Source organism: Pteronotus mesoamericanus, unplaced genomic scaffold (assembly GCF_021234165.1).
Source record: "Pteronotus mesoamericanus isolate MK-2021 breed Mesoamerican mustached bat unplaced genomic scaffold, CSHL_Meso_final contig_192, whole genome shotgun sequence".
In the NCBI taxonomy this organism is placed as follows: Eukaryota; Metazoa; Chordata; class Mammalia; order Chiroptera; family Mormoopidae; genus Pteronotus; species Pteronotus mesoamericanus.
The window spans coordinates 116,694-141,635 of NW_026555082.1; the positions used below are offsets into that span (position 1 = coordinate 116,694).

At 61.8% G+C, this 24,942-nt stretch overlaps 1 protein-coding gene across 1 annotated transcript; it reads left to right on the plus strand.

The window, feature by feature from the left end:
* The first annotated feature begins 1,064 nt into the window (after positions 1-1,064).
* Positions 1,065-23,684, plus strand: HHIPL1 (HHIP like 1). The gene is made up of 9 exons (XM_054567658.1): positions 1,065-1,334; positions 7,364-8,010; positions 10,747-10,890; positions 13,165-13,493; positions 13,925-14,051; positions 15,747-15,892; positions 18,878-18,959; positions 21,306-21,388; positions 23,107-23,684. The coding sequence occupies exons 1-9, from the start codon at positions 1,065-1,067 to the stop codon at positions 23,682-23,684; spliced, it is 2,406 nt and encodes an 801-aa protein (XP_054423633.1).
* The last annotated feature ends 1,258 nt before the right edge of the window (positions 23,685-24,942 follow it).

A 24,942-nucleotide genomic window follows, 5' to 3' on the forward strand; every position in this document is an offset into this window, starting at 1 on the left:
ACCCAGAGGCGTGGTAGAGGGAGAAGCACGGCCAGGGGCTACAGGCGGGCGCTGGAAGACCTCCCAGGAGGTAGGCAGCAGTGGGAGGGAGCACACCTGCCGGCCGGCCGAGCTGTAGGGGAATCTGCTGGCTCAAGACGGGAGAAAGGGAAGAAGCCTGGGGTGGGGACCAAGGGTGGACTCCGGAGGCTGGCCCAACCGCCTCCCCACCCCCAAGCCTAGGTTTCACTTCTGCTTGTGATTTCCCGGCCAACACGCCTGTGCTTCGCACCGTCCCGGAATCATTTTTAAGTGATTCCTTGGGAATTTCCAGCATTGGCTCCACCACCTCCCTCCCGGGGCTCCATCGGAGACTGAACTCAATGGACGTTCTATTCAGTCACCAAACATGGCTGTCACAAGGGAGCTTCTTGCACTTGTAGCAGGTAAAGGAGACAGGGGATGCATCGGTAAGGCTCCGCCACAGCTTGCATACACCATTTTGGTCAGTTACAGGTTGATGTCTTCTTTGCAGTTGGCTACACTTACCCCTCTGAGTTCCTGGCAAGGCATTTACAGCTGCGTCTGCAAAACACTAGGCTGTGTCTTAACAAGATTAACATTTAGAAATAACATTGAGTATACTGCCCAGACTTTGAGACCCTTGTCTCATCTAACACTAGGACCGAAAGCCAAGGGACCAGAGCCTCCCCTGAGCCTCCGGGATGCCACAGTGCCGAGGGGAGGAAGCTAAGTGCCAGTCAGGATAGGAAACACAGTCCGTACCCGGACCCCCAGGAGGCCAGGCCATTGCCATTGTGTCTGGAAAGGCTCTGCGTCCAGGAGGACGGGGCTGCCGCACCGCGGGAACCCAGGCACTACGGTGTTCCAAGTTCTGCACGGCGCCTCCCTTCCTTCAGTCCCGCCCACGTGTCTCGGACCAGAGGTGGCCTCCTCCTCGCTGGGGAGGTCGGCGAGCTCGAGGCCGCCCCCTGAGGGTGCGGGCGAGGCGGGAGGCGGGCGCTCAGGGCGCGGCCGGAGGCTCCCCCGGGGCCCGGGGCGGGGCGGAGTGGGGTGGTAGCGGCATGGCGGGACGGCGAGCCGCGGCCCGCGCGCTGTTGGCGCTGCTGGTTCTGCGGGCGCTCGGGGCGGCGGCGCACCCGCAGTGCCTGGACTTCAGGCCGCCCTTCCGGCCCCCGCAGCCGCTGCTCTTCTGCGCGCAGTACTCGGCCTTCGGCTGCTGCACGCCCGAGCAGGACGCCGCGCTGGCCCGCCGCTTCGGGGCCCTGGCGGCGCGCGTAGACGCCGACTTGTGGGCCGCGTGCGCCGGCTACGCGCTCGACCTGCTGTGCCAGGTGAGCGGGGCGCGGCGGTGGAGGGAGGAGGGAGGCGACGGTGGCGATCCCACTGGACGACGCCTGCGGCTGGGCAGCGGGCTTGGGCTCCCAAGGCCCCCAGCTGGAGTAACGGCGCCCGGGGAGGAGAGACAGGCATCTGAAGATGGCCAGGGTGTTGCCATTCGCTGGCATTGTGACTTGGACTTTCTGGGGGCCTCAGTTTCCCCTCTTGAAGCAGGAGGGACGGACGGTCGATGTCGTCAGTCCCTTGGCTCTTCAGGGCTCCTCTGCCCTGGGACCTCCTGGAAATTAGCCCCCCAGTGCCCCAGGAGAGGGAGCCCCGCCCTTGTCGGGGTACCAGGGCAGGAAGCCCCAAGGGCCTGCCCACAGCATGGTCAGTGTGCTGGCTTTTTGTGCGCCTAGGGCTGCGGGTGTCGGTGCCCTCGGACCCTGGGTGCGCCCCAGGCCTGCGCCGCCAGCCCCACCTCAGTGAGTGCCCTGCCCTCCTCTCTCTGGGATGGCGCCCCCACTGGCAGAGCCTCTCTCATCCTTCAGGACCACCTGAGTGACATCTTGTTGGTGATACTTCTCTGCCCCCATCTCCTATGAGGGTGGAGCGGGGCTTCTGCCCACACCACGTTGCGCCTTAGCTGTACACGCTCCTCCTGCGCACGGGCCCCACACTGGTGGGCAGCAGGGTCTGGACTGTTAAGCCTCAGGTTGGCCTTGGCCCAGCCCCAGGGCAGGGAGGGGACTGGGGCTGGAAGGGTCTGCAGGGGCAGCGCGTGTCCCAGCTTCAGCCCACAAGGGCAGCGCTGGGGGTGGGGGGGCTGGAGGGAGCTAGACATACGGGGCTTTGATCCTGGCTGCGCGACCCTGGGTAGGTCACGTCAACGCTCTCAACGCGCCCGTGATGCTCCTTGCAGGGTCTTTAACGTGGAGGCGATCTTACCTGCTCCCAGAATTGCCATGCAGACTAAATGATGAAAACACACAGTTCCGGTTGGATTTCTCTCGTGCCTGCCTCCTTGGCCCCCGTTGGCGGCCCAGCCCTGGGTGGAGACTGGACTAGGCCTGGAGGCCAATCGAGTGAAGGCCTAGAGGGCTGGGGACTTGCTTGGAGGTCACACAGCCCAGGGGTGGCAGCCATGGTGCGCCCTGGGACTTCACTCCTTGCCAGTGTGACCGGGCCACCTGGGGAGGAAAGAAGGGATAGGGGCCTCGGCCAGGTGCTCCGTTGGTTGGAGCTTCGTCCTGTACACAAAGGGTTGTGGGTTCGATCCCTGGTCAGGATGCGTGCAGGAGGCAACTGGTCAATGTTTCTCGGTCTCCCCCCTCCCTTCTTCTCTCTCTATATCCTTGGGTAAGGAATAAAAATTTTAAAAATTAAAAAAAAAGAAAGGATGGAAGCAGATGGTGGGCCCTGAGGAGCTCCCGAATGCAAGGGGTGGGGGGCGGGGCGTGCCCTTGTTGGATTCTGTTGAGCCCCTGGGCACCTCAGGGGGGCTGGCGTAGTCTGGTCTAGTGTCTGCCTCCACCACCCACCTGGGGGCTCCGCGGGACCAGGTCCGGGGACCTCCCACCCCCCAGTCACACAGCAGAGTTCGTGAATTCACTCCATGTGTGGCAGTTGAGCACTTACTACACAGTAGGCTCAGCAGAGCAAATCAGGTGGGCGCGTCCAAGGAGAAGGCAGGGAAGGGTCAGGCCTGCTGCGTCCCCGGCAGGAGGCTCCCCTCCTGCCTTGGGAATCTCCCAGGCACGGGCTGGCTTTGAGCAGCCAGCGGTGGAGTGGTCGCTAGGGCCTCGCCCGCAGCCCTGCTGGGAGTGACCTCATGTCTGGAGTGAGCCGGGCGAGGCCGCGGGGCTGGATCACGGTTTCCCGGCGGGCCTGGTGGGAGGCTGGGAGAGCACGAGGTGGAGGACTGCATCCAGGCTCCACGCCTCCTGGTTCCCACCCCCGGGGGCGGTGGCCCAGGTGCCTCCTTTACAAGTTCCAGGCGGGGCCCGCAGGCAGGGGGCCTCAGGCCTTCGCGTCTGCCTCTGCCGTGGGGAGGTGGACTCCCGACGGAGAGAGATGATGCAAACACACCCACACCCACAGTCTCCTCCAGAACCTGCCCTGTCTGGCACTCGCAGCGCCTCCGGATGCCCAGGGTGGCTCCTCAGCCCGAGGGCCATTGTCCTTCCTGGCCCTTTCAGATCCTTTCCTGGGGCTTTCTTGGAAAGACCATGCTTTCCCTGGAAAAGTCACAGAAGGTTTCCTGAAGGAGAGAACATGGAGTTGCATCTTTTTTTTAAAGAAATTTATAAAGATTTTAGAGAGATTAGAGAGAGAGAGAGAGAGAGATGATTCGTTATTCCATTTTATTTTTGCATTCATTGGTTGAGTCTTCCTTGTGCCCTGATAGGGAATCGAACCCACAACCTTGACATATTGGGACGGTACTCTAACCAGCTGAGCTACCCAGCCAGAGCCTGAGCTGCATCTGAATAGTCTATGTTTGAGCATTTACTGAACAAACACATGTGTCATCTCAATTTATTGCTCCCAACAGCTTTGTGAGGTTGGAATTCCTCCCGTTGTTTGTGGGTGAGGACATAACACACAGAGAGGTTAAGGATCTTGACCAAGGTCACGCCGGGAAGGGCAGACTCCGTCTCCAGTGGGCTCTCGCGCCACAGCCCTTCTCTTAATCCCTTTGCCATATTGCCTGCCTTCTTGAAGCCCCACTGTGTGCTGAGCCCCGGGGTCCCTGCCCTGGAGGGTCCCACCGACACGCTCAGAGATCGTTAAGTGCTGACCAGGCGGACCGTTGCTGGCAGTGGTGCTGTGAGAGCAGACGTGGGGAGCTCGCCCCACCAGCTGCAGAAGGCAGTTTGGCGGCTGCGGTGGCTGCGATATGAACCGAGGGCTGTGGGCGCCTCCACAAGGGCCAGGGCAGAGTCAGGGCCCCAGGGGAATGGAGGAGGAGGAGGAGACCTTCGATTTCCAGATTCAGAAGTAGGCAAGGGGGGCACATCCTACAAGAGACCTTTGCACACAAAGACTCGGTCTTCCTTGGTGGACGTAAGAAGCCACCAGGACTCAGGACATGAGTCTCGCGTGTGGGCGACTGCGCAGTGGCACCCTGGTCCAGGGAGGTGACAGGGCATTGGCCCTCGTGCGGCATGGCCCAGGCAGCTGGGCGGCGTGGTGCTGGGTTGGATTCCCATGGGTTGTCTCCAGCCTTGTCCCGCCGGCCCCTGTGAGGCCCAGAGGCCAGCGGCTGGCTGCCCTCCTTGTCTGCAGCCATCCCTGCCCCCTCTTGTCGCTTCCTGCTCCGGACTCCCCAGGCTGGGCTCGCACAGCATGCAAGTAAGAGAATGCGGCCAGGAGCAGGGCCTGCGGGGACCCCTGTGTTGATGCACAGGGGTGGAGCTTGCAGCCCGGGTTCCTGGAGGCCGCCCACCCCAACCGCCACTCTATTTCTGGGCTGGGCTTTGATGAGTGGCGGGCACTCAGGCTGGTTTCTAGAAGTCTGTTCTGCTCCCCACTGGGTCTCTCAGCCCAGGAGGGTGCCTGGCACATGTTGGCTCCCAGTGAACAACTTGTGAATGAGATGTTGCTGGCTTATCTGGAACAAGCGCCAACCTGGGTGTCATGAGGCCCTTGGCTTGACCACTCCTTGACAGGTGACCTCTAAGCGTCGGTTCCTGGTCCGTACAATAGGAGCCACACAGACCCTGCCTTGTGAAGGTTAAGTGAGGCTCGAGTGCCCGCAGACCCTCCCTGGTCCTCCCACAGCCTCTGGCGGGACTCAGGAGGCTCCGGGGGACCGCGGTGGGGGGAGGGGACACTGCCCAGAAGGCGGGCTGGGCCCAGCCACCCGCCTGCTTGTCAGCAGAGCGGAGCGTGTGAAACGTGCTCCGTTCTGGACCTGGGACAACAACTGACCAGACCTCTAAGCACACACCGCCAGGTGATCCTCAACTCCTAGTAGCAGCACAGGGGCCAGGAAGACAGGCTGTGATGTGACAAAAGCCACAGTCGTGTCACTGGAGGGAGCGGCTTCTGGCCTGGCGCCTGAGAACACAGCCAAGAGGGCAGCCGGCCACCCGCCACCCCTGGAGGCCTCTGGCTGGAGCCTCGCCCGGCCCGGCCGGCCAGGGGGACGTGTGCTGTCAGCGCCTCCCTGTCACCTCAGCGCCCATGGCTGGTCAGAGCAGGCCGTGGCCCCATGAGCTCATGGTCGGGGAGGGTGTGTGCCAGACACAGACACAAGAGGTAACACTTGCTATCTGTCAGGGACTCCAACCAAGGGAGGGCCTTAGAGAGGAGCTGAGGACTCCGCTCTGGGCAGGTGGGGTACAGGGAAGGAACCAAAGTGGGGGGGCACTTAACTAGGCCTTGAGGGGGCCCATCAGCCAGTCAGTGGAGCTGGGATAAACTCCTGTCCCCCACCCCCAAGCCTGTCCACTCTGGCAGGTGACTGTGGCTAGTGACTCCCTTCTCCGAGGCTCTGCTTCCTCCTCAGGGCCTCGGGGACAGGCGCCAACCTCCCATGTCAGGGAGGACACTTGGATCCCCGGGGGTGCCCAGCCTGGCCCCTGGCCCCCAGTCCACCCGAAACCCAGGTGCTGTTGCTGTTGTTACTGCTTTTCCCACAGCGATGGTTATTATTTGAGGCGGATAGAACTCTGCCTGTGAGGGAAGGGCACACCCGCAAAGGGAACAGTGCGTGCAGAGGCTCCGAGGTGATAGTGTCCGGGAGTGGAAGGTGGCAGGAGGCAGGAGCGCTGGGGACAGGAGCTGATGTGGCACAGCCAGCGGGGCAGCTGCCGGCAGGGGGGATCAGTGGCGAGTGACTGTGCCTGTGCCTTGGCTCTCAGGCTGGGGTGGGGTGGGGGGGAGAGCAAAGAGGGGCCGGTAGGAGAGCTCTTTGCTCTCAGCAGGTGGGCACCTTAGGCGTGAACTGGGAGAGGCCTGGCCAGGTTTGTTGTCTCCGCCTGGGTTCCCAAAAGCAGAACCTGGGGCAAAGCTTGGGGCATCTCCTTATTAGGGTGAGTGGGCCCCAGAAGCAGCAGTGACGGGGGCAGGGGGAGGGCCCAGTCCAGGGCGCCGATGCTGCGAAAGGTGGCTGATGCTTCAGCCACCGGGACCACGGTTCCCAGGAGCCGCACGCACCGGACCGTCAGCAGGCCGGAGGGAGGCAGAACTGTCCGCTGTCAGCTCCCTTCTTCTGGGGGCCGAAGGGTTGCCCCCGAAGCAGTAGCTCCCCGACCTCCCACATCACGCCCATGCGGGCACTGAATGGGCTGCACAGTGTCTCGTCAGTGGCAGCGCCCCCAGTGGGAGGTGACAGGTGAACGGTGGCTGCGGGGCGTTGCCCCATGAAGTTGGAGCCCAGCAGAGCTGGAAAGGGGGCCGGTGAGGCCAAAGGGGTCTGATTCCTTTGTCTCCCAGCGAAAGGGCTCGGGTGGCCCCTGGAGTGGGGGGCGGCCCCCGGGGAAGCCCTCCCTGAGGAGCGGGCCCCTGACTCGCAAGCCAGACAAAGGGGGACATTATGCAGAAAAAGGGCGGAGGCATCGATCGTGTTAAAACAGAACGTTTATAAAGGAGCCTCAGATTCTCCTCAAGAGTAACTGCTGCTGTTGTTAGTAGTAGCAGTAACAGTTGTGGTTATTTGTTCCAACAGAACCACGGAGGCAAAAGAAAAAGAAAGGAGGCCAGGCCCTGACCGGTGTGGCTCGGTGGGTTGGCCATCACCTAGCAAGGCGAGGGGTCACCGGTTCGATGCCCAGTCAGGGTGCATGGCAGGGTTGCGAGCTCAGCCCCTGGCCGGGCATGTTCCAAAATCTTAAGAAAGAAAAAAAAGAAAAAAAAAGAACGCGAGGCGATAGGAGGCCTGCGGTAGTGGAGATTCATCCTGGTAACAACGGGATGGTGGTGTCCCCGTCTTACAAATCAGCAGCCCGGGCCCCTTGGGGGTGGGGTGACCTGTCCAAGGCCACACCGCTGGTAAGTGCCACCCCAGAGCAGCCCTGAGCTGCCCCTGTCCCTGCAGGAATGCTCACCCTACGCGGCCCACCTCTACGACGCCGAAGACCCGGCCACGCCCCTGCGGACGGTGCCCGGGCTCTGCGAGGACTACTGCCTGGACATGTGGCAGACCTGCCGGGGCCTGTTCCGCCACCTGTCGCCCGACCGCCAGCTCTGGGCGCTGGAGGGCAACCGCGCCAAGTTCTGCCGCTACCTGGCCCTGGACGACACGGACTACTGCTTCCCGCACCTGCTGGTCAACGAGAACCTCAACGCGAACCTGGGCCGCGTGGTGGCCGACGCCAAGGGCTGCCTGCAGCTGTGCCTGGAGGAGGTGGCCAACGGGCTGCGCAACCCCGTGGCCATGGTCCACGCCCAGGACGGCACCCACCGCTTCTTCGTGGCCGAGCAGGTGGGGCTGGTGTGGGCCTACCTGCCCGACCGCTCGCGGGTGGAGAGGCCCTTCCTGAACGTCAGCGAGGCCGTGCTCACCTCGCCCTGGGAGGGCGACGAGCGGGGCTTCCTGGGCATCGCCTTCCACCCCCGCTTCCGGCACAACGGCAGGCTCTACGTCTACTACTCGGTGGGGGTCGACTTTGACGAGTGGATCCGCATCAGCGAGTTCAGGGTCTCGGAGGACGACGTGAACACCGTGGACCACAGCTCTGAGAGGTGGCCTCCCCGGGGAGCCAGGCCGGGCAGGGGCGGGGCTGAAATTCGGCGGGTAGGACCCAGCCAGTTCATGCCGTGGGCTGCACAGGTTGTTCAATGTTTTGAATGTTACCCTGGGGCGGGGGCCAAACCCCATGTCCTGGGGTCAGGGGAACCCCATGTCTGGAGACAGTTGCCAAACAGACGTCACAGGATCATGTCCAAAGTCCTGGATCAGGAACTTCAGAGGGTTCGTTTCACTGGATCCTCATAAAGCCCAGCGGGGGTTGTGAGCGTTGCTGTCCCCATTTCACAGATGAGGAAGTGGAGGCTGCGACAGGTGAAGTGACCTGCTAGGTCTCACAGCCGGGAAGCATCAGAGCTGGGACCATGAACCCGAGGGTACATGATGGGCTTCCAAGCCCATCCCCCTGCTCCCCTCACCCCCACCCCATCACTAGGGCGCCAGGTGATTCCACCCTCCTTCCACCCCTCCTCCCCGGCACCCTCCACCCTCCCGCCCCTGCAGGTTTATCCATCCCTTCTCTCCCGGGCTGTGCTCCCACAGCACGGAGTCGGCTCTCTGTGTACTATCTGTGCCCGACTCCTGACACGGGCTTGGCCTCCCCTGGCACTGAGGGCATGCACATCGGTCTGAGTCCAACAGGAAAATAAGCCCCCTACCAGGTGGTTCAGTCAGCAGAACTAGACGTGGGAACAGTTCCTGAGGTGTTAGAAATGATGACCACAACCTGGGGAAGAAGCGTGGCGACTCAGTCGGACAGGTGAAGGGATGTGCTTCCACCTCTTGGGCTGGAGAACAAAGTGAGGGGGTGGAGAACATAGTGCAGGAGCCTCGGAGCTGGGGCTGCTCAGAGGAAGCTGGAACCATGGTGTGTCCAGCCGGCAGGAATTGGATCCAGGGAGGAGGTGCAGCCATTGCCAAGATGCTGCCTGGAGCAAGAAAGATGGGGAGGAATACCCTGGCTCTTTTCCCTTCCACCCGCCCTCCACTCTCCTCCCACGGCCTTCATTGGCTGAGGCTAGCTGGAGGCCAGCTAGCAAAGGAGCATGGGAAATGTAGTTTTCAGGAAATGGCCATCTGAAGTACTGAGCAGGTAGGGGAGGGCGAGGACTGGGCCTGAGGGCATATCAGCAAATAACAGTACATCAAGTACTTGCTAAAACTGTAAAATCTTGGCATTGAAGTATAAGAAGGAGAAGGAATCATATATCCTGGCTAATCTGAGGGCTCATGGAGATCTCGTCATACAGAAGTAATTTTGTGCATGAGCTTCCTGGCAGCCAGAGTAAAAAGAGGAAACAGTTTTTATGATCTTATATGAGGCTGCATAACCTGTTCTCCAAGAGGGACCAGGTTTCACGTGGATCTCACAGAGGGGAGACAGAGGGATGGAATGGGTGCGTCTTCAACAGTGATGTCTAAAAGTTGATTCCTGATAAAGATTGAAGATGCAACGCAAACTATATAAATGAACGTATTTCAGAGTGAGAGTTCAGCGAGGGTTCTCTGGGGACCTCGCAAGTACAAGCCTAGACACGCTGGCTCAGGGCCGGGCCAGGAGGGCGGGGTCGTCCTTGCCTGAGTCAGCCGTCGGTCCCTGATCCCAGGGCTGGGATGCCGATGGCAGGTGGGTGACCGACAGCTGAGCGTTCCCGTCCACGGAGGACCTGGAGTTGGGGCTGGGCGTGTTCACCAAGCCGTCTGTGTTGGCCTCACAGGGAAGGGCTTCCGGCCTTGGCTCTGAAGGTCCGACATCCTGGGCTCAAATTCTTGACCTTTCTGTATCTTTCGTTTTTCTAATCTCTGTTAATAAGGGATGTGTAAGTCAGTGATCAATCCTAGAACATCAAAATTCAGCCCAAGCACTTCAGTCGGAGGGAGCTGAATGCAGTGGCTACAAAGGTGTCAGGAGGGCTGGGGAAGGAAAAGGGGAAGGTCAAGTTATCTAGAGGTTAGTGACTGCAAGAGGCTGCTACCACTCGTGGGCTGGAGGAACCAAAGGGCAAAGGTCTGGGCTGCTCAGCCTGCTGCTCCTGGTCCCAAGATGTCTGGGCTGAAACCCAGTCTCTGTCCACGAGCTGTTGCGGCCTCTCTGCAAGCACATCCCCTGGAGGCAGTGCTGGAAGCCGGGGAGACAGGGCTTCTCCCTTCCTCTTGCTGCCTGCTCTCCACGGACCAAAGCGAACCGGAGGCCGGCCGGCTGGCCACAGTACGGTGGGAGGCTCCCCCACGGCAGTAAAAGAGGTTGCTGACGGAGGTGGAGAGATGAGCGCAGCCCACCCCTCCCAAAGTTACGGTAGAGAACAAATGAGGGAGTACGTGGAAAGCGCTCAGCTTCCGTGGCTGACGTGGGGGTAGCTAAGACCGATGGAGAAACCAGGTGCGCCTGGGTCAGCAGTGTCGCGTGATCGCACAGGGCAGGTGCTAGCAGCGGGGAGCAGTAGGAAGAGCGCTGGACCAGAACTAGCTGGACCAGAACTAGCGCTGTGTGACTGTGGGCAAGTTGCTCACCCCCTCTGAGCATCCAGTTCTCTTTAGCACAATAGAGTGAATTATCTATGCCCAGCCTACCAGGCCTTTGTAAAAGCCACCTGCTATTATAGAAGATGTGAAAAGTCCTTTGGACTGTGAAATGGTATCTGGGAAAGAGGAGGTTTCATGGCTGTGATCCTGTTTTGTCTTTTGGCTGAGATTATTTGGGGGTGGGGTGGGGATTGCTTATCTTCTTTCAGGATAATCCTGGAGATCAACGAACCAGCCTCGAACCACAACGGGGGCCAGCTGCTCTTTGGCAACGACGGCTACCTCTACATCTTTACCGGTGATGGCGGGATGGCCGGAGACCCCTTTGGAAAGTTTGGGAACGCCCAAAACAAGTATGTCCTGCCTTTGGCTGGCTGGTGGGCTGGTTCGTGTACCCCCAGATTACATTCTCTCCTGGAGGGGAGTCACCTCCTCGGCCATGCAGTGCCACGTAGCCCAAAGGGCCTTGGCCCCAGTTCAGCCTGCAGCTAGCCAGCTGGAGACCCCCAGACAGGCCACTGCCTCGCGTCAGTCGGAGGAAAGTCATCTCCATGGGAAGGCTTGTCGTGGAGGTAAAAGCAGCCACGTTTGTGGAGGCCAGGCAGAGGGCCCACTTGCCACAGGTCCCTGAGCGGTGACGTCAAAGGGCATCCGGGAAAATACAGGATTTTTTTTCGGAAGTCAGCCCAGTCCTGCTGGAACCAGAGGAAGGAAAGGGCTGCTTCTCAGACCAAGTAGGGAGTGCGAGCTGGTTGCAACAGGGCCACATGAGCACCGGGGTGTCCTCCCCAAGGGTCACCGTTGATGGCCCAGAAGTCGAAGCATAGTTTAGCTCTCACTTAGTCATTTCTTGGCTCGAGCAGACAGACACGCACACGCATACTTGGTGTCTCGCAGGTCTAGACGAGGTCTCAGGGCAGCCTCCCCCACACTCTCAGCCAAAAATGACAAGCCCTCTCTCAGCCTGGAAAGTAAAGCTAGCGAGTCTGATGTTGATTACAGTAATTAAAGTGTTCGCCATGTGTGGCTCGTGCTTCCGTGTGTGACGGGGTGAGAATCATTGCAGCTTTCTCATGTTTGGGGGATGCTGAGAGATGAAGCTCAGAAAACAGAAATTAAGGATTTGCAGCTAATTGGACCGAACTTAAAACACTACTTTGCTGCTCAGTTTTGCTCTTTTACGCATGGAAGCCGGGTACGTGGCGTGCGGCTCCGGGCCGCGGTCCGCAGCTTGTGCTGCGTGGCCTGCAGCGTGCGAGAGAAACCCACCGGGCAGTGGGGATTACCTGAGGGGCCTCCGCTGGGTGGGGGCGTTTCATCGCCTGGACGGGGACGCCATGAGATGTCTCTCACGAGGGAAACGCTTGGGCGCCGATGCCGTGCGAGCGGGGTGGGCGCCCAGTTGCCTCAGATGTGCCGGGCACAGCGGCCCTGCCCTGAAAGGCAGCCCGGAGGGAGTCGCCAGGGTGCAAGCCCGCGTGGTGACTACGTAGGTGCATCAAAAATCACCAGTGAGAGTGTGGCCCCCAGTGTTCTCCCCTCCTTCAAGCTCAAGGCAGACCTCCCCCATCAGGTGTCACTTTTGTCGTGTGATGAATGAAACTCACGAGCCACTCCCCCCAGCAGCTGTGTGGAGGTCAGGGCTGCACACCTCCCCCACCCCCACAACCCCCTGTTCTATGTGGCTCTGGAAGGCCCCAGAAGGCGACGTCGCCTGGCCCTGGAGTGGCCTGGCTTCCGGTCCAGAGCTGCCAGGGGGATCTGGCAAGCAGTCTGCGTCTCAGGACCTGGGTGGCCTCATCTTTGCGGTTAGGGCAGAGGGTGCGGAGCGCAGGCTGCACTGAGCCACCACCGAGGCCGTCCGCTCTCTGACATGCCGTGGTTCCGCCTGTGATGGCCTGGGGCAGGGGTGGGAGAGAGCAAGATCCGGCCTCTGTTCCCAGCCAGGGTCTGCCGCGTTCTCCCGCCCTGTCCCAGCCCCGACCGGGGTTCCGCGTGGTGCACTCGGCTTTGCTTGTGGTCAGTCATGCACTCGCTCCGCAAGCACTGGACAGGCAGCTGCTATGTGTCACGCGCTGTGCTGGGCGCCGGAAGGAGTCTGAACGGCCAGCGTTCCAGGAGCATCCGTTTCTCCCTTGTGGCACAGGCCCCGAAGAGGGCAGGAAAGAGGGACTGCCCTCACGTTTCAGTGGGGACACGGGTCCAGGGAGGTTAGACCGTGTTGTGGTAGAGTGTAGATTTCTGCAGCCAGCCTTCCAGGACTGAGCCCAGCCCTAGCATTTACCAGCGGGGTGGCCATTGGCACGTAGGTGACCTTTTGGAGCTCACTGCCCCGTCTGTAAAATGGGGGTCACAGTAGAACCCACCTATCCGAAAGGTTTGTTGTGACGCTGGAGCGAGGCTCTAGGTGGTATGTATGGCCACTGCTGGGGACAGAGCTGGCATAGGGTGAGGTGCCTGTGAATGGCGAATGGGTAGAGGCAGTAACCCAGCTGTGAGTGGCTGAGAAGGACCAAACCCACCAGAGTCTCTGGGCCCACAGCCAAGGCTCGCCTTGCCTCTGGCGGTGCCCCAGTGCCCTGGCACAGGGCGACCATGAGCCGGTGCCCCCTCCCACCTGCCCGCAGGTCAGCGCTGCTGGGCAAGGTGCTGCGCATCGACGTGGACCACAGTGAGCACGACCTCCTCTATGGCATCCCTCCCGACAACCCCTTTGTGGGCGACCCCGCCGCGCGGCCGGAGGTCTACGCACTGGGGGTGCGCAACATGTGGCGTTGCTCCTTCGACCGTGGTGACCCGGTGTCGGGCGCGGGCCGCGGGCGCCTCTTCTGTGGCGACGTGGGCCAGAACAAGTTCGAGGAGGTGGACCTGGTGGAGCGCGGCGGCAACTACGGTTGGCGTGCGCGCGAGGGCTTCGAGTGCTATGACCTCAAGCTGTGCGCCAACGCCTCACTCGGTGACTGCGCCCCTCTGCCCCCCCCCCCCGCCAACACCCACCCCACTGCTCTGCCAGCCTCAGTGTCTGCAGGAGGCTCAACGAGGCTGCCCCTGGGAATCCTGATCCCAGTCTGTCCTCCACCCACATGTGTGCCTACGCCTCCCTCCGGGCCCCCCATACTCCTGGACCTCCTCTCTCTCGTCCCCCCTCCCCAGTTCTCCTGGGATGCTCCTTGCCCTTCTCATCCCACCCCCACCCCACCAAACCCATGCTTTGCTCCCCACCTCACAAGCGGTCAGCACCTCCCTCCCTCAGGGACCATCTAGGGCCCCATCTCGACTCTCCTAGTGACCTCACATCCCCTTGTCCAGCGACTCAGGACCATCCACCAAGCTTTACGGGGCGGGAGGGCTGACCCCGGGCTGACCCCGGCTTCTCCCTCCCCGCAGATGACGTGCTGCCCATATTCGCCTACCCGCACAAAATGGGCAAGTCGGTCACCGGGGGCTACGTGTACCGCGGCTGCGAGTACCCCAACCTGAACGGTCTCTACGTTTTCGGCGATTTCATGAGTGGGTAAGTAAGTGGCCTGACCGCAGTTTTGGGGGAGGGAGCATAGGAGCGAGGTGAGAGGGACACCAACAACTTCCTAGACCGCTCATGGTCACCCCGGTGGGCCAGGACATGTCCCTGGACAAGCCAACCAGGGTCCCAGGGAGCACTGGTCTGGGAGAGGCCAGAGATGCCACCCTGCTGGGGGGAGGGGACCTGGGGTTCTGGCCCAGGAATGCGCATGGGGCCCCCGGAGACTTGCTGCCGCCTGGTCCCCCCGTCTATGGCAGTGTGCCTCCACGTGGCAGGGCGTGCCCCAAACCTGCTGTGGGCCAGGCTCCTTCCCCAGGGGAGCTTGTGGGGCCTCATGACCGCCTTGTTCTCCCATTGTACGGAGGAGAAAACTGAGGGCCAGGGACACCCAGGGAAGATACATGCCTGGTGTGATGCTTGGACTTGCAGCTGCGATGGCCTGGGTCCGAACCCTGGCCCCCGTATTAGCCATATGACCTTGAGCCAGTCACTTAACTTCTCTGTGCTTCAGTTTCCTCATCTGCAAAATGGAAATGGTAACAGTAGCTGCCTCCCAGGGCTGTTTGAAGACTGAGTTCATTAATACACACCCTGCACTTAGAAGGAGTGCACATCCGATATCTGGTTGACTTCCCACTGCAGACTCTGCACGGGAGGGCAGCCGTTCCCCCGGAGGGAGCCCCGGGGCTGGCAGGAGAACTCTCGCCTCTTGCTGGCTGCTGCCCTGGGTGGGTGTGTGGCCAGTTCGTCATCAGCTGGAGCTGAGAGAGCCCTGAGCGGGGTCTCTGGACGGTGGATCCTTCTCTCAGCTCCGCCCCTCCTGTGGGGTCTGCCTCTGGGACTCAGCCATCCCACCTGGAAAGTAGGTCTAGATGAAGCCTCGTTTTCACCCTGAGTCTCCTATCTCCCAAGTTAATCTCTGACCAGAGATTTAGCTAATTCTGCCAACCTTTCCTAAACCCGTCTGCTGGGGCAGGCTCGGGGCTCGGGGCCAGGGCCAGCGCAACAGAGCTGAAGAGCTCCTGATACCCAAGTCGGGGACAGACAGACAGACATTTGGTCCACTCTCGTCCGGCCGCAGAGAGCCTGTGCGCGGCGCTGGGGAAGCCCAAGGCAGGGGCAGTCAGGAGGGCTTCCCAGGGGAAGGGGCAGTGAGCAGGTGATTGACAGGTGGGGAAAGGGAGAAAGGGCCAGATCAGCCCATTGTGAAGGTGCCCAGGCTCCATCTCACGCTGTGAACTGGAGGCAGCTCCAAAGTGCGAGCCCAGCCCTGGGCACCAGCCTCACGGGTTCTGACATCCAAGTCTGCTCCTGACTGCCTCCTGCTGGTCAGTGGCGGGGCTGAGCAGAGCAGCTGGAGCCACGCGGGTCTTTTGGTGTCTGTGCCTTCCCCCACCCGCTCTGTGGTGCACAGAAGGTGCTCTGTGAGGACATGACGCAGGGTCACCTTTGAGGATGTCGAGGGCCCTGTGCTCAGGAGCACCCACGCTCGGGTTAAGGCTCTGCTCTCACCGTCTTGAAATTCTTAACAATTTTTGAACGAGGGGCCCTGCGCACTCACTTTGTACTGAACCCTGTGGTTAGATATGGTCCTAGTTGCCTGGACAATAGATGAGTGGGTGGATGGATGGGTTGACCCCTGGGCACCATGCCTGGCATGACCCCACAGCTCCTCCCCCTTGGCAGGCGTCTGATGTCCCTCCGAGAGAGCCCGGAGACGGGCCGGTGGCGGTACAGCGAGCTCTGCATGGGCCGTGGCCAGACCTGCGAGTTCCCAGGTCTCATCAACAACTACCACCCGCACATCATCTCCTTTGCAGAAGACGAGGCCGGTGAGCAGTCCTGGGCTGCCCATGCCGGACCGGTGCCCACCCTGTGGGTCCTCTGGGCCTGGGGTCCCAGGGATGGGCTCTCAGGCCGGAAACCACCTTCAGGATGAAGAACGGTGTTCTCAGGGGGCTGGAGACCTCGCTTGGGCTTCGTCCTCACCCCTCCGAGCTTCAGTTTCCGCCCCCTCCCCTCACCCTGAGTAAGATTGCTGTGAGGGACAGTGTGACACCTTGGGGAAGAGCCTGGAGCCATTAGGGGACCAGGAGAGGCTCGGGGATGGTGGAAGGGCAGACAGGTGGGGGAAGGGCGCCTCCCGAGACCTTCGCCACCCTAGGCGCCTGACGTCAAGTGCACTGCGGCCTATGAAATGGAGCTACGTTGTCTTCAGAAAGTGGATGGATACCCGCGTTCTTGCCTGGTAGTGGGTCCTCCATTCAGGCCCTTGTGTTTCAATGCAAGGAACAGTGGGGGAGGGGAGAGGAAGAGGGGCCACAAGGGCTGGATCCCGCTCCAGCCTCCTGCCTTTGTCCTTGGCCCTGGATTGTCCCTAGACAAAAGCCTAGGGGCCCCCAGTGGGGCCTAGTGGATGCTTGGCCCAGTTGCTGGGCAACGCCCCCTGGGGGGGCCTTTTGAGGGGTGTCCCCTGCAGAGCCCAGTGCCCAGAGCCCCCAGGCCTGAGTCTGGGAAACCTTTGTTGAAACGTCACCCATCAGAATCTAAATTTTCCAAAGGGCAGCCCCAGCCCCCACTGCCCTCCCCAAGCCCACTGGGCTTTTGAAAATCCTTTCTTTTGGTCAATAGGGGGTTAACGTGTTTTGGAAGGAGGGGTGCTCTCTGTCCACCCTCCCCATCGCCACCCTCCCACCGAGAGGCAGGGCCTGGAAGGTGCATTTCCCAGGGGCCCTTGGCAGCCCTCTGACACCGAGGGATGTGACAGACAGCCCAGGGACAGCCCGCTGGCGAGCTTGGCCAGGCAGCCCCTGGAAGGCGCCGCGCTCCGCTCCGGGGTCCAATGCAAACAACCCTCTCCCGGCTCCAGGCTCCAGGCTCCGCCTCGCTAGTTGTTCTTCTGATACTTGCAAATTGCAAGACAAGGACCTCTGCTGGCCTGGTGTCCTCCAGGGACAGTCCACATCAGGGAGGCCAGGAGGGCAGCCTGGCTCCAGGCAGGGCTCCTCAGCGCGTGGGCAGGGCCCATGCGGGGCGCGGGGGTGTGGCTCCCAGCAGATCCAGGCTGGAGGGAGCCGCAGAGTGCGGCTGGTCTGGCCCTGTCACTTTACAGACAGGGAAACTGAGGTTGACGACTCACACTCAGTCATGGGTGGGGAGCGCTGTGCCCGGCCTGGCCCCCCGAGGCCTCCAGAGCAGGGCCTTAAGCTTGAGCTTGGCCAGCCAGAGGGAGACGGTGCGGAAAGGCATCCGGGCTGGGGAGCGGGGTGCGCGGGAGCCGCGAGCCACTGCAGAGGGCCAGAGTGGAGGGGGCAGGGCTGCACGGCCGGGGAGGAGACAGTGGCTCCCAAGGGCCTCTCTCCAGAAAGGGACCCAGAGAGGGAAGTGACAGGCCCAAGGCCACCCAGCAAAATCAGGGCTGTGCCTTTGGGCTCTCCAGCAGGGACCAGTCGTCCGGGGCGCCCCACTGCCTCCCACGGATGCATCACCACCATGCCCAGGGCGCCCCTCACCCCCGCCCCAAGCCGGCGGGGGCTCCCGCCTCCCCAGCCCCCAGCCCCCAGCCCCCTGCCGCAGCTGGGTCTGTCCCAGTTAAACAAGTCGCCTCTGAAGTGTCTTCCCCTTCGCGGAATTCCCCGGGTTTCTTGGGTCTTCAGTCTCAGACCCCGTCCCCACGCAGCGCCCCCAGACTGCACCGGCTGCCGGGGCTGTGCCTTCCTCTAAGCCCCCTCATGGCTTTCTGTCTCGCCCTGTCCTTGGAGAAACCACCCCCCCCCCATCCTTGAGAGAGCCCTCCACTGCCCTACAAGGACAGAAGGTACTACCATGGCTGACCCATCACATTGGGTCACCTGTGGCCTGTGTCTGGGCCTCCCAGCCACCATGTGTCCTACATCAGTGTGGGCTTGGGGGCAGAGACGTTCCTGCGATCCGGGCCTGGCTTAACCACTCTGCAGCTGTGTGACTCTGGGCAGTCACTTGGCCTCTCTGAGCCTCTGTTTTCTCATGTGTAAGATGGGAATAATGGAGCCTGTTTTCTGGACACCGGTGCCTCTGGCAACAAAGGCCGGGGCAGGTTGGGGTGAGGGGAGAACGGAGAACCCATGTTCCCTGAGAGCCCACATGGCACCGGGAGCTCCTGACTCTCCTCACCGTGTCGTCAGGACAGTCCTGAGAGGTGGGGAAACTGAGGCTCCGAGTGGGGCGGTCCTGGAGCTGCCGGCACTCCCACCAGGCTGAGCGCAGGGACTGGCTTTCCCCAGGAGACTCCCTCTGGCCTCAAGGACGTGGCCGGGCCCAGATCCTGGGTGACAGTGGCCACAGCAGGGACAGCTAATGCTGATTGAGCTCTTTTAATCCAAGTAACAGTCCTATGAGGCTCTTCGCTTTGGGATGAGCGTGCGGAGGCCCAGACAGCCGCGTGCCCGCATCACCCAGTAGGCAGCTGGCGGGGAGCTGGGCTGTGGACCCTCCCTGTGCCCGGAGGTTGTGGTGCTGGGCGTGAAGCCCAGGCAGGTTACCAGGGCCTGGGGCACCGGAAGGGAGGCCGGAGCAGAGGTCAGAGCCGGGGCGGGTCTGGGCTGGGCGGCCACGGTCCAGGAGCCTGTGCCGCAGAGGCCCTGGGGCATGTCTGGGCGCCCTCTCAGGCTCAGTCTCCAGTTCTGGGCGCGGGCAAGGAGCCCAAGAGCCCAAGAGCCCTGCCCTCACGGCGCGCCTCCTGAGCGGAGGGTTCATCTCAGAGCCCGAGGAGGGGCGTGGGGCTGGCCGGGACGGGGACCAGGTGGCACTCTCACCCCTTCCCTTGTTTCTTGCCCAAGGGGAGCTGTACTTCATGTCCACGGCCGTGCCGAGTGCCACCGCGGCACGGGGGGTCGTCTACAAAGTAATCGATCCCTCCAGGTGAGTCCCCCCCGCGACACTGGCTGAGCCGCTGCCCTCCGCCAGGAGCCCTCACTGCCCTCGCCCCCACGCCCTAAGGTGGGCAGCACTCCATCCCCATTGCTCAGACAGGAAAACCAAGGCCCGGAGCGGGGAAGGGACTAGACAAGCCCACTGTGCTGGCGAGGGCCGGATCCGGGATTCCACGCCGGCCCGCGGCCTCCGAGGCCAGCTCTCCCCGTGGTAAGGGCGTCCGGGGTGCTGGCGGGCAGGGGGGCACAGGCCCACCATCACACTGAAACAGAGCGATCCTCTTTCACAGCTGAGAGTAGCTTTAGGGTTACAGACAAGATAATACAGAGTTTGTCCTCTGCACCCCACACCCACTGTCCTCTACTGTTTAAACATCTTGCGTTACGACGCTACCTTTGTCGCAATTCATGAACAACACTGGTGCATTACTATTAATTAAACTCCACACTTCTGTGGAAAATTGAGGCAACTCGTGTCCTTTTTTCTGCCCCCGACTCCCATCGGAAATCCCACGTTAGAGTTAGTCATCGCGTCTCCTTAGCTTCCTCTGGCCTGTTGCAGCTTCTCAGACATTCCTGAGCACCACACTGTTCCTGAAAGCGCAGACCTCTTCCTTACTGACATAACCACTTATTGAGAAGGACAGAAGCGCTTCCCAGGCCCCCGTCTGCGGCCCTGAGGTCTCCCCATCTTTCCCTGGGTAGCTCCAGGATGTACATCGTGGTGGAAGGGCACACGCAACCTTTGCATTCTTCTGCGTCTCGTTTTCCCTATTTTGTATAAACATTTCCACGTTGCTACATCACCCGCAGAAGGTTTTTAATGGCAACGTAATTTTCTGTTGAGTCACTCTGCCTTCATTATCTTACCCATTCCTTGGACATTTCCAATTTTTTTTAAAAAGGATGCTTTTCTAAGGAAATGTCACATTTCGGGAGCACCTAATTCATGCCAGATGCTGCCTTGGACCCATCACTGCCTTGCTTTGTGCGGCGCGGTGTCAGCTTATTATGCTGGCGCGGCAGCGGGCAGCTCTGCTCAAGGTCTTGTGGGTCGGAGGAGCCCGAAACAGGCCAGGCCCCCTCCCTCCCTGGCATTCCTCATCCCGTTCATTTTTCTCTTTTGGAATAAAATGTGTTTCTTTGCCCTGCAGTATGTTGCACGGCGGCCCCGTGACAGAACACTTGGAGAATGAAGCAACGGGCGCGGAGGGGGTGGGGGTGGGGTCATCCGTTACTGCCCACTCATGACATGACGGCTGTGGCACTTTTTGGTCTCTCGCCTACCTTTTGCGTAACCTAAAATTTTTTACATAACTTCCTTAAGGAACAAAACCCCGCTGGGTCCGTGTGGAGAGTGTGGCTATTATGTGGATCGAGAGCCACCAGAAAGCCCGCCCTGTCTCCAGCTTTGACAAGTGTGTGTGGCTGCTTGCATTTCTTCAGCCTCTGGGGGAGAAGGCCCACGTCCCTCCTCAGCTGCCCTCTGCTGCCAGGCCTGTCTGGGAGCCACCTCGTGTCACGTGGCTGCTGCGCCCCCTGGGCTTTCCCCTTGTGCTGCTGGACCCTATTGAGTCCTGCACCCACGTGGTCAGTCCCAGAATCCGGCCGGTCCCATTCAAAGACTCACAGATCGGCAGCCAAAAACTAATTAAAACGGAATTCCATTCCGTACTGGTGCCCCTCAAAGATGTCAGCGGAGCCCAGTTCACAGCCCTGGCAACCTGCTCGGACTCTTCTCTCCCCGCTCTCAAGCCCCCCCCTCCAAGGCCCGTGGGTCCCCCAGCTTTGCTGCCAACCCCAAGACACACACCCCCACCTTTTGAAAAACTGAATCTTTCCTGCTTCCTCCAGGAAGAGGGACCCCTGCGTCACCAGAAATCCAGGAACCAGAGGGGCAGAGAAACATGTGCCTCAAAGGCTGTGGGGGCCGGGGCCCAGGGAGGGTGGCAGTTCCAGGAGTCGGGAGTGCCAGGCTCGGGGAGGAGTGATGTGTGATCACGCTCCAAGGGCAGGTCACGCTCTGAGTTAGAAATCACTCAGGTAAGCGCCGGCCCTCCCTCAGAGGCTGCACGGGCCGCGGGCAGGCCGCCAGGAGGGGTCCCGCGCTGGGATCACGCGCTCACAGATGCCGGGGGCATGGGGTATGTGGGCACACCGCCGGGCACACTGTAGGCGCTTCACAAATGGCCACCGTTGCTAGTGTCCACACCTGCCCAGGCCTGAGAGCGCACTGGCCCTCCCCTTTCCGCCAGGCTCCAGGGGAGGGCAGTGTCTGAGGGATATGCTCAGGGCAGGCTCCTGGGGGGGCTCATGACCTCCTGTGTGTTGGCAGACGGGCACCCCCCGGCAAGTGTCAGATCCAGCCCGCCCAGGTGAAGGTGAGGAGCCGCCTCATCCACTTTGTGCCCAAAGAAAGTAAGTGCCCACCAATGGGGACACAGTGGGGGAGGGAAGCTCCCACAGCCCATGCTGCCAGGTGGACCTGGACGCCCTTCCTCAGCCCCTACGCCTAGCCCTGTGCTGGGCACACATTAGACACTCAGTTACAGTGGGGGGGTGCCAGTCCCAGGCTGTGGGGGGGTGGCCCCCCACAGGGTGCGGGTCTCAAAGGGGGCGTGGCAAAGGGAGACATAGCTGTGGCCCGGGGAAGCTACACTCAGATTTCGTGACAGGGACAAGGAAGGAGGGTATATCTGTGCGTGAGCAAGGAATACTGGGAGGAGTCATGCTAGATGCAAGGGCTGCTGGGGGTGGAGTGTAGGGGCCGCGCCTGCCATACGTAGATGGTTTCGCTCGGCGAAGGTTGGTGGGGACGGAGGGGGTGCCAATCTTATGACCTGGAGGGCCGGGCAAGCCCACCAATGACTGTCCCTCAGATCAGGGGCCAACTGCAAAGGGCTTGTCCTAGGGAAGGGGCTGTTCCGCAGGCCCAGGCTAGGTGGGAACAGAGGCCTGGCATGGCCAGACCTTTCAGTTCCTAAGAGAAGCAGGAAATCCACCCATTAACTATTTAATTCACTCAATTAACACCTGCATGTGCTTCATTCTGGGGATATAACACTAAGCAAGACGGATGTGCCGTCTGCCTCCTCGAGTTGTTACATACAAATCTTCCGATCTGAAAACGTTGGCTCTTAAAAACTACCTTGTGGGCCAAAGGAAGCACTTGAGCAGGCCAAGTGTTCCCAGCTGGTCAAGAGTGGCCGACTGGCAGGCTGGGGGTGGGGGCTGCAGCGGGGGGAAGCTGGGCGCCCGGGGAAGTGGGGGCGCCGGGTCCTGAGGAAGGGGTGCCCTGGGTAGAAGTTGGGGGACAAGGTGAACCGGGGTTTGGGGAAGATTAAGTCTAGCCTCTGTTGGCTCCCAGCCTTGGCCAGTCTTCCATCCGCGCATCCAGGAGGCTCTGGCCCTTTGGCGAGTGGCCCACTCAGTGCAGGATGCTGGAACCACAAGGAGAAGGCCGACCCGGCCCTGTCCTGGCTGCGACACACAGGGGCGTCATCTAGTGTTCCAGGCCCAGGGGCAGGGGTGTGTGCCGGGCGCCATGGGGACTCGGAGCAGTGCGGGATGGTGGTGCCCTTGGAGCAGAGGCCAAGGGTTGAGCCTGGAAGGGAGAGGGAGCAGCGAGAGGCAAAGAGGAGAAGCCGGAGGCCTGGGGGCAGAGGGGCCTGGCTCTCATCCCGCCGCCTGCTGTGGCCCCTCAGCAGTCTCCTCCGTCAGTGGGTCTCAGTGTCCCACCCTTAAACCGAACATTGGAACCAGAGCGGGCCACTTGCTCTGAAGGAGCCCTCTCAGACACGCCTTCCCTTCTACTGCACTCCTGAGTTTATAGTGTGTGGGGCGGGAGAGACTCCCCCCTCCCCACCTTCTGGAGATGAGGACTCCCAGGAGGGCAGGGCTGGGGGTGCGGGACCCAGCAGCAGACTGGCACAAAGCCTCTGGCAATGAGTGTTTGCAAAGTGACTGAAGGAGCACCCCACACCCAGCTCCAAGTGCCAGAGGCACCCAGGGGTCACGCCAGCCTCCGTGTCTGAATGGAGGGTGGAACAAGGCCGTCGTTCCCTGTGGTCTGCGTTCTCGGGTGGAGAGCTGGGGTGGCCAGGGTCGCTCTGACCGCAGGCTCTTCTCCTGTGCAGAGTTCATCCGGAGAGCAGAGAGCACACCGCAGCCCACAGCACGCGCGACCACCAGGGCGCCCCGCCGCCGCCGCCCCACAGCTCCTCCGCCAGTGCCCACCCCGAGCCGAGCACCGCGCCGAGCACGGCCCACCCGGCGCCCAGCACGGCCCACGCAGCAACCCGGGGGCCGGAGGACCACTGGGCGGCAGCGGGGCCGGCCCGGCAAGGAGAACGCCTCACCCTCGAATGGCTCCGTGCGCCTGGTGCGGCCCGTGGGCCTGAGCCCGGGCCGCGGCCGCGTGGAGGTGTTCGCGGGCGGACGTTGGGGCACTGTGTGCGACGACCGCTGGGACATCAAGGCCGCCACCGTCGTGTGCCGACAGCTCGGCTTCGCACACACTGTACGGGCCACCAAGCGCGCCGAGTTCGGCGAAGGCCGTGCGCTGCCCATCCTGCTGGACGACGTGCGCTGCGGGGGCGACGAGAAGACCCTGCTGGAGTGCCGGCACGCCGGCCTGGGCAGGCACAACTGCGACCACCAGGAGGACGCCGGCGTCATATGCAGCCACAAGGACCCCGACCTGCCAGCGAGCTAGTCCCTCTGTCGGGCCTGGCTGTCCGCCCTTGGGGCGGGCCCGGGCCGGGCCTCCGCTGGCGCGCCCTGGGCGTGCACCTGCGTCGGAGGGTGGAGGTGGCTGTGGGCGTGGCGTTGAAGGCGGTACGTCTGAACGGTGGACATTCCCGAGGTGCGCGCAGTGCAGCATTCTGTGTCCCACTCACGTGTCCTCCGGGAGGGACGGCACCGTGGCTGTTGCTTCCGGGGCCCTGTGGCCTGCGCTCCTGGCCAGGGCGCGTCTTTTCTTACCTCTGAGCGGCCGCAGGAACACAGTGTAGCCTTGGGACCCGAGCAGGGAGGGCAGCCGCTCCTCAGGGAGGTCGTGGCCCCTGGCTGTGGGCACCGCTGGCGGACTGAGGGAGGGGGCCCAGGCCTGGCCTGCCCGCGGCTGGAGGGGAAGGCCCTAGACCAGCTGAGGAGTGCGTGGCCGGAGGAATGCGGCCAAAGAACACGCACCGGCGGCCCAGAGGTGCTGAAGAGAACAGGAAGGCATCCGGTGTGACAAAGAAAAGCCATCAGACCAATGGGTCCGGGGTGACCCATGGGCCATGACTATCCCTGTGAGGGTCACCCTGCCTGAGAGGAAGCCAGGGCCGGGGGAGGACTGGCTGGGGGAAGGGAGGGTCAGCCCTGGGTGACTTCTGGGAGAAGCCTCCTAGTCACCTTGGACCTCATCATTGTGTTGGGCCCACATGGGTGCTCTGGATATCGGGGGCAGGTGCGGGGACACCCAACCCTAAGGCTTGACTCTACCCTGCTCCTCAGGACAGAAGCCACTCCCAGGACCAGGGGCCCCTTTCAAGGCCGTGTTCAGCCTCTGGGGCCACCTGTGCCACCTCCAAGCCCAGCCCTGCTCAGTAAAAGCCCAGGGAGCCCTCCTGTTCCTCCAGCCCCACCCCAGGGCCCGCCGGGCTGTGGGCCCAGCGAGACTACTGATGCTTTGTCACCCCGGGCTGTGCCAACAACATGACTGTTTACAACCCCTTCCTGCCTCTTCTCTCTGCCGCCCGCCTGGGAGCTGGGGGGTTTGGGGCGGGGGCTGGGCCTGCAGACTCCCTCTGCCCATAGGCAGAAGTCTCTCTGCCCACTGAGGGCCTTGGCCCTGGTTCGTGCCAGGCCTGGGGAGGGGCGTCAAGCACAGCTGGGCTCAGCCTCTGATGGGGGTGGCAGGGGCAGGGACCCATAAGCAGATGGTCATTGGGCAGTGGTGACAGGAGAGGGCTGGCGTCGGGGGCTGG

What these genes read in the sequence shown, in the direction of transcription:
- HHIPL1 (XM_054567658.1), top strand. Translation starts at nt 1,065, where the DNA reads ATGGCGGGACGGCGAGCCGCGGCCCGCGCGCTGTTGGCGCTGCTGGTT. An exon ending in CGCTCGACCTGCTGTGCCAG is followed by an intron (nt 1,335 to 7,363) that starts GTGAGCGGGGCG and finishes CTGTCCCTGCAG; the next exon opens with GAATGCTCACCCTACGCGGC. An exon ending in TTTGGGAACGCCCAAAACAA is followed by an intron (nt 10,891 to 13,164) that starts GTATGTCCTGCC and finishes ACCTGCCCGCAG; the next exon opens with GTCAGCGCTGCTGGGCAAGG.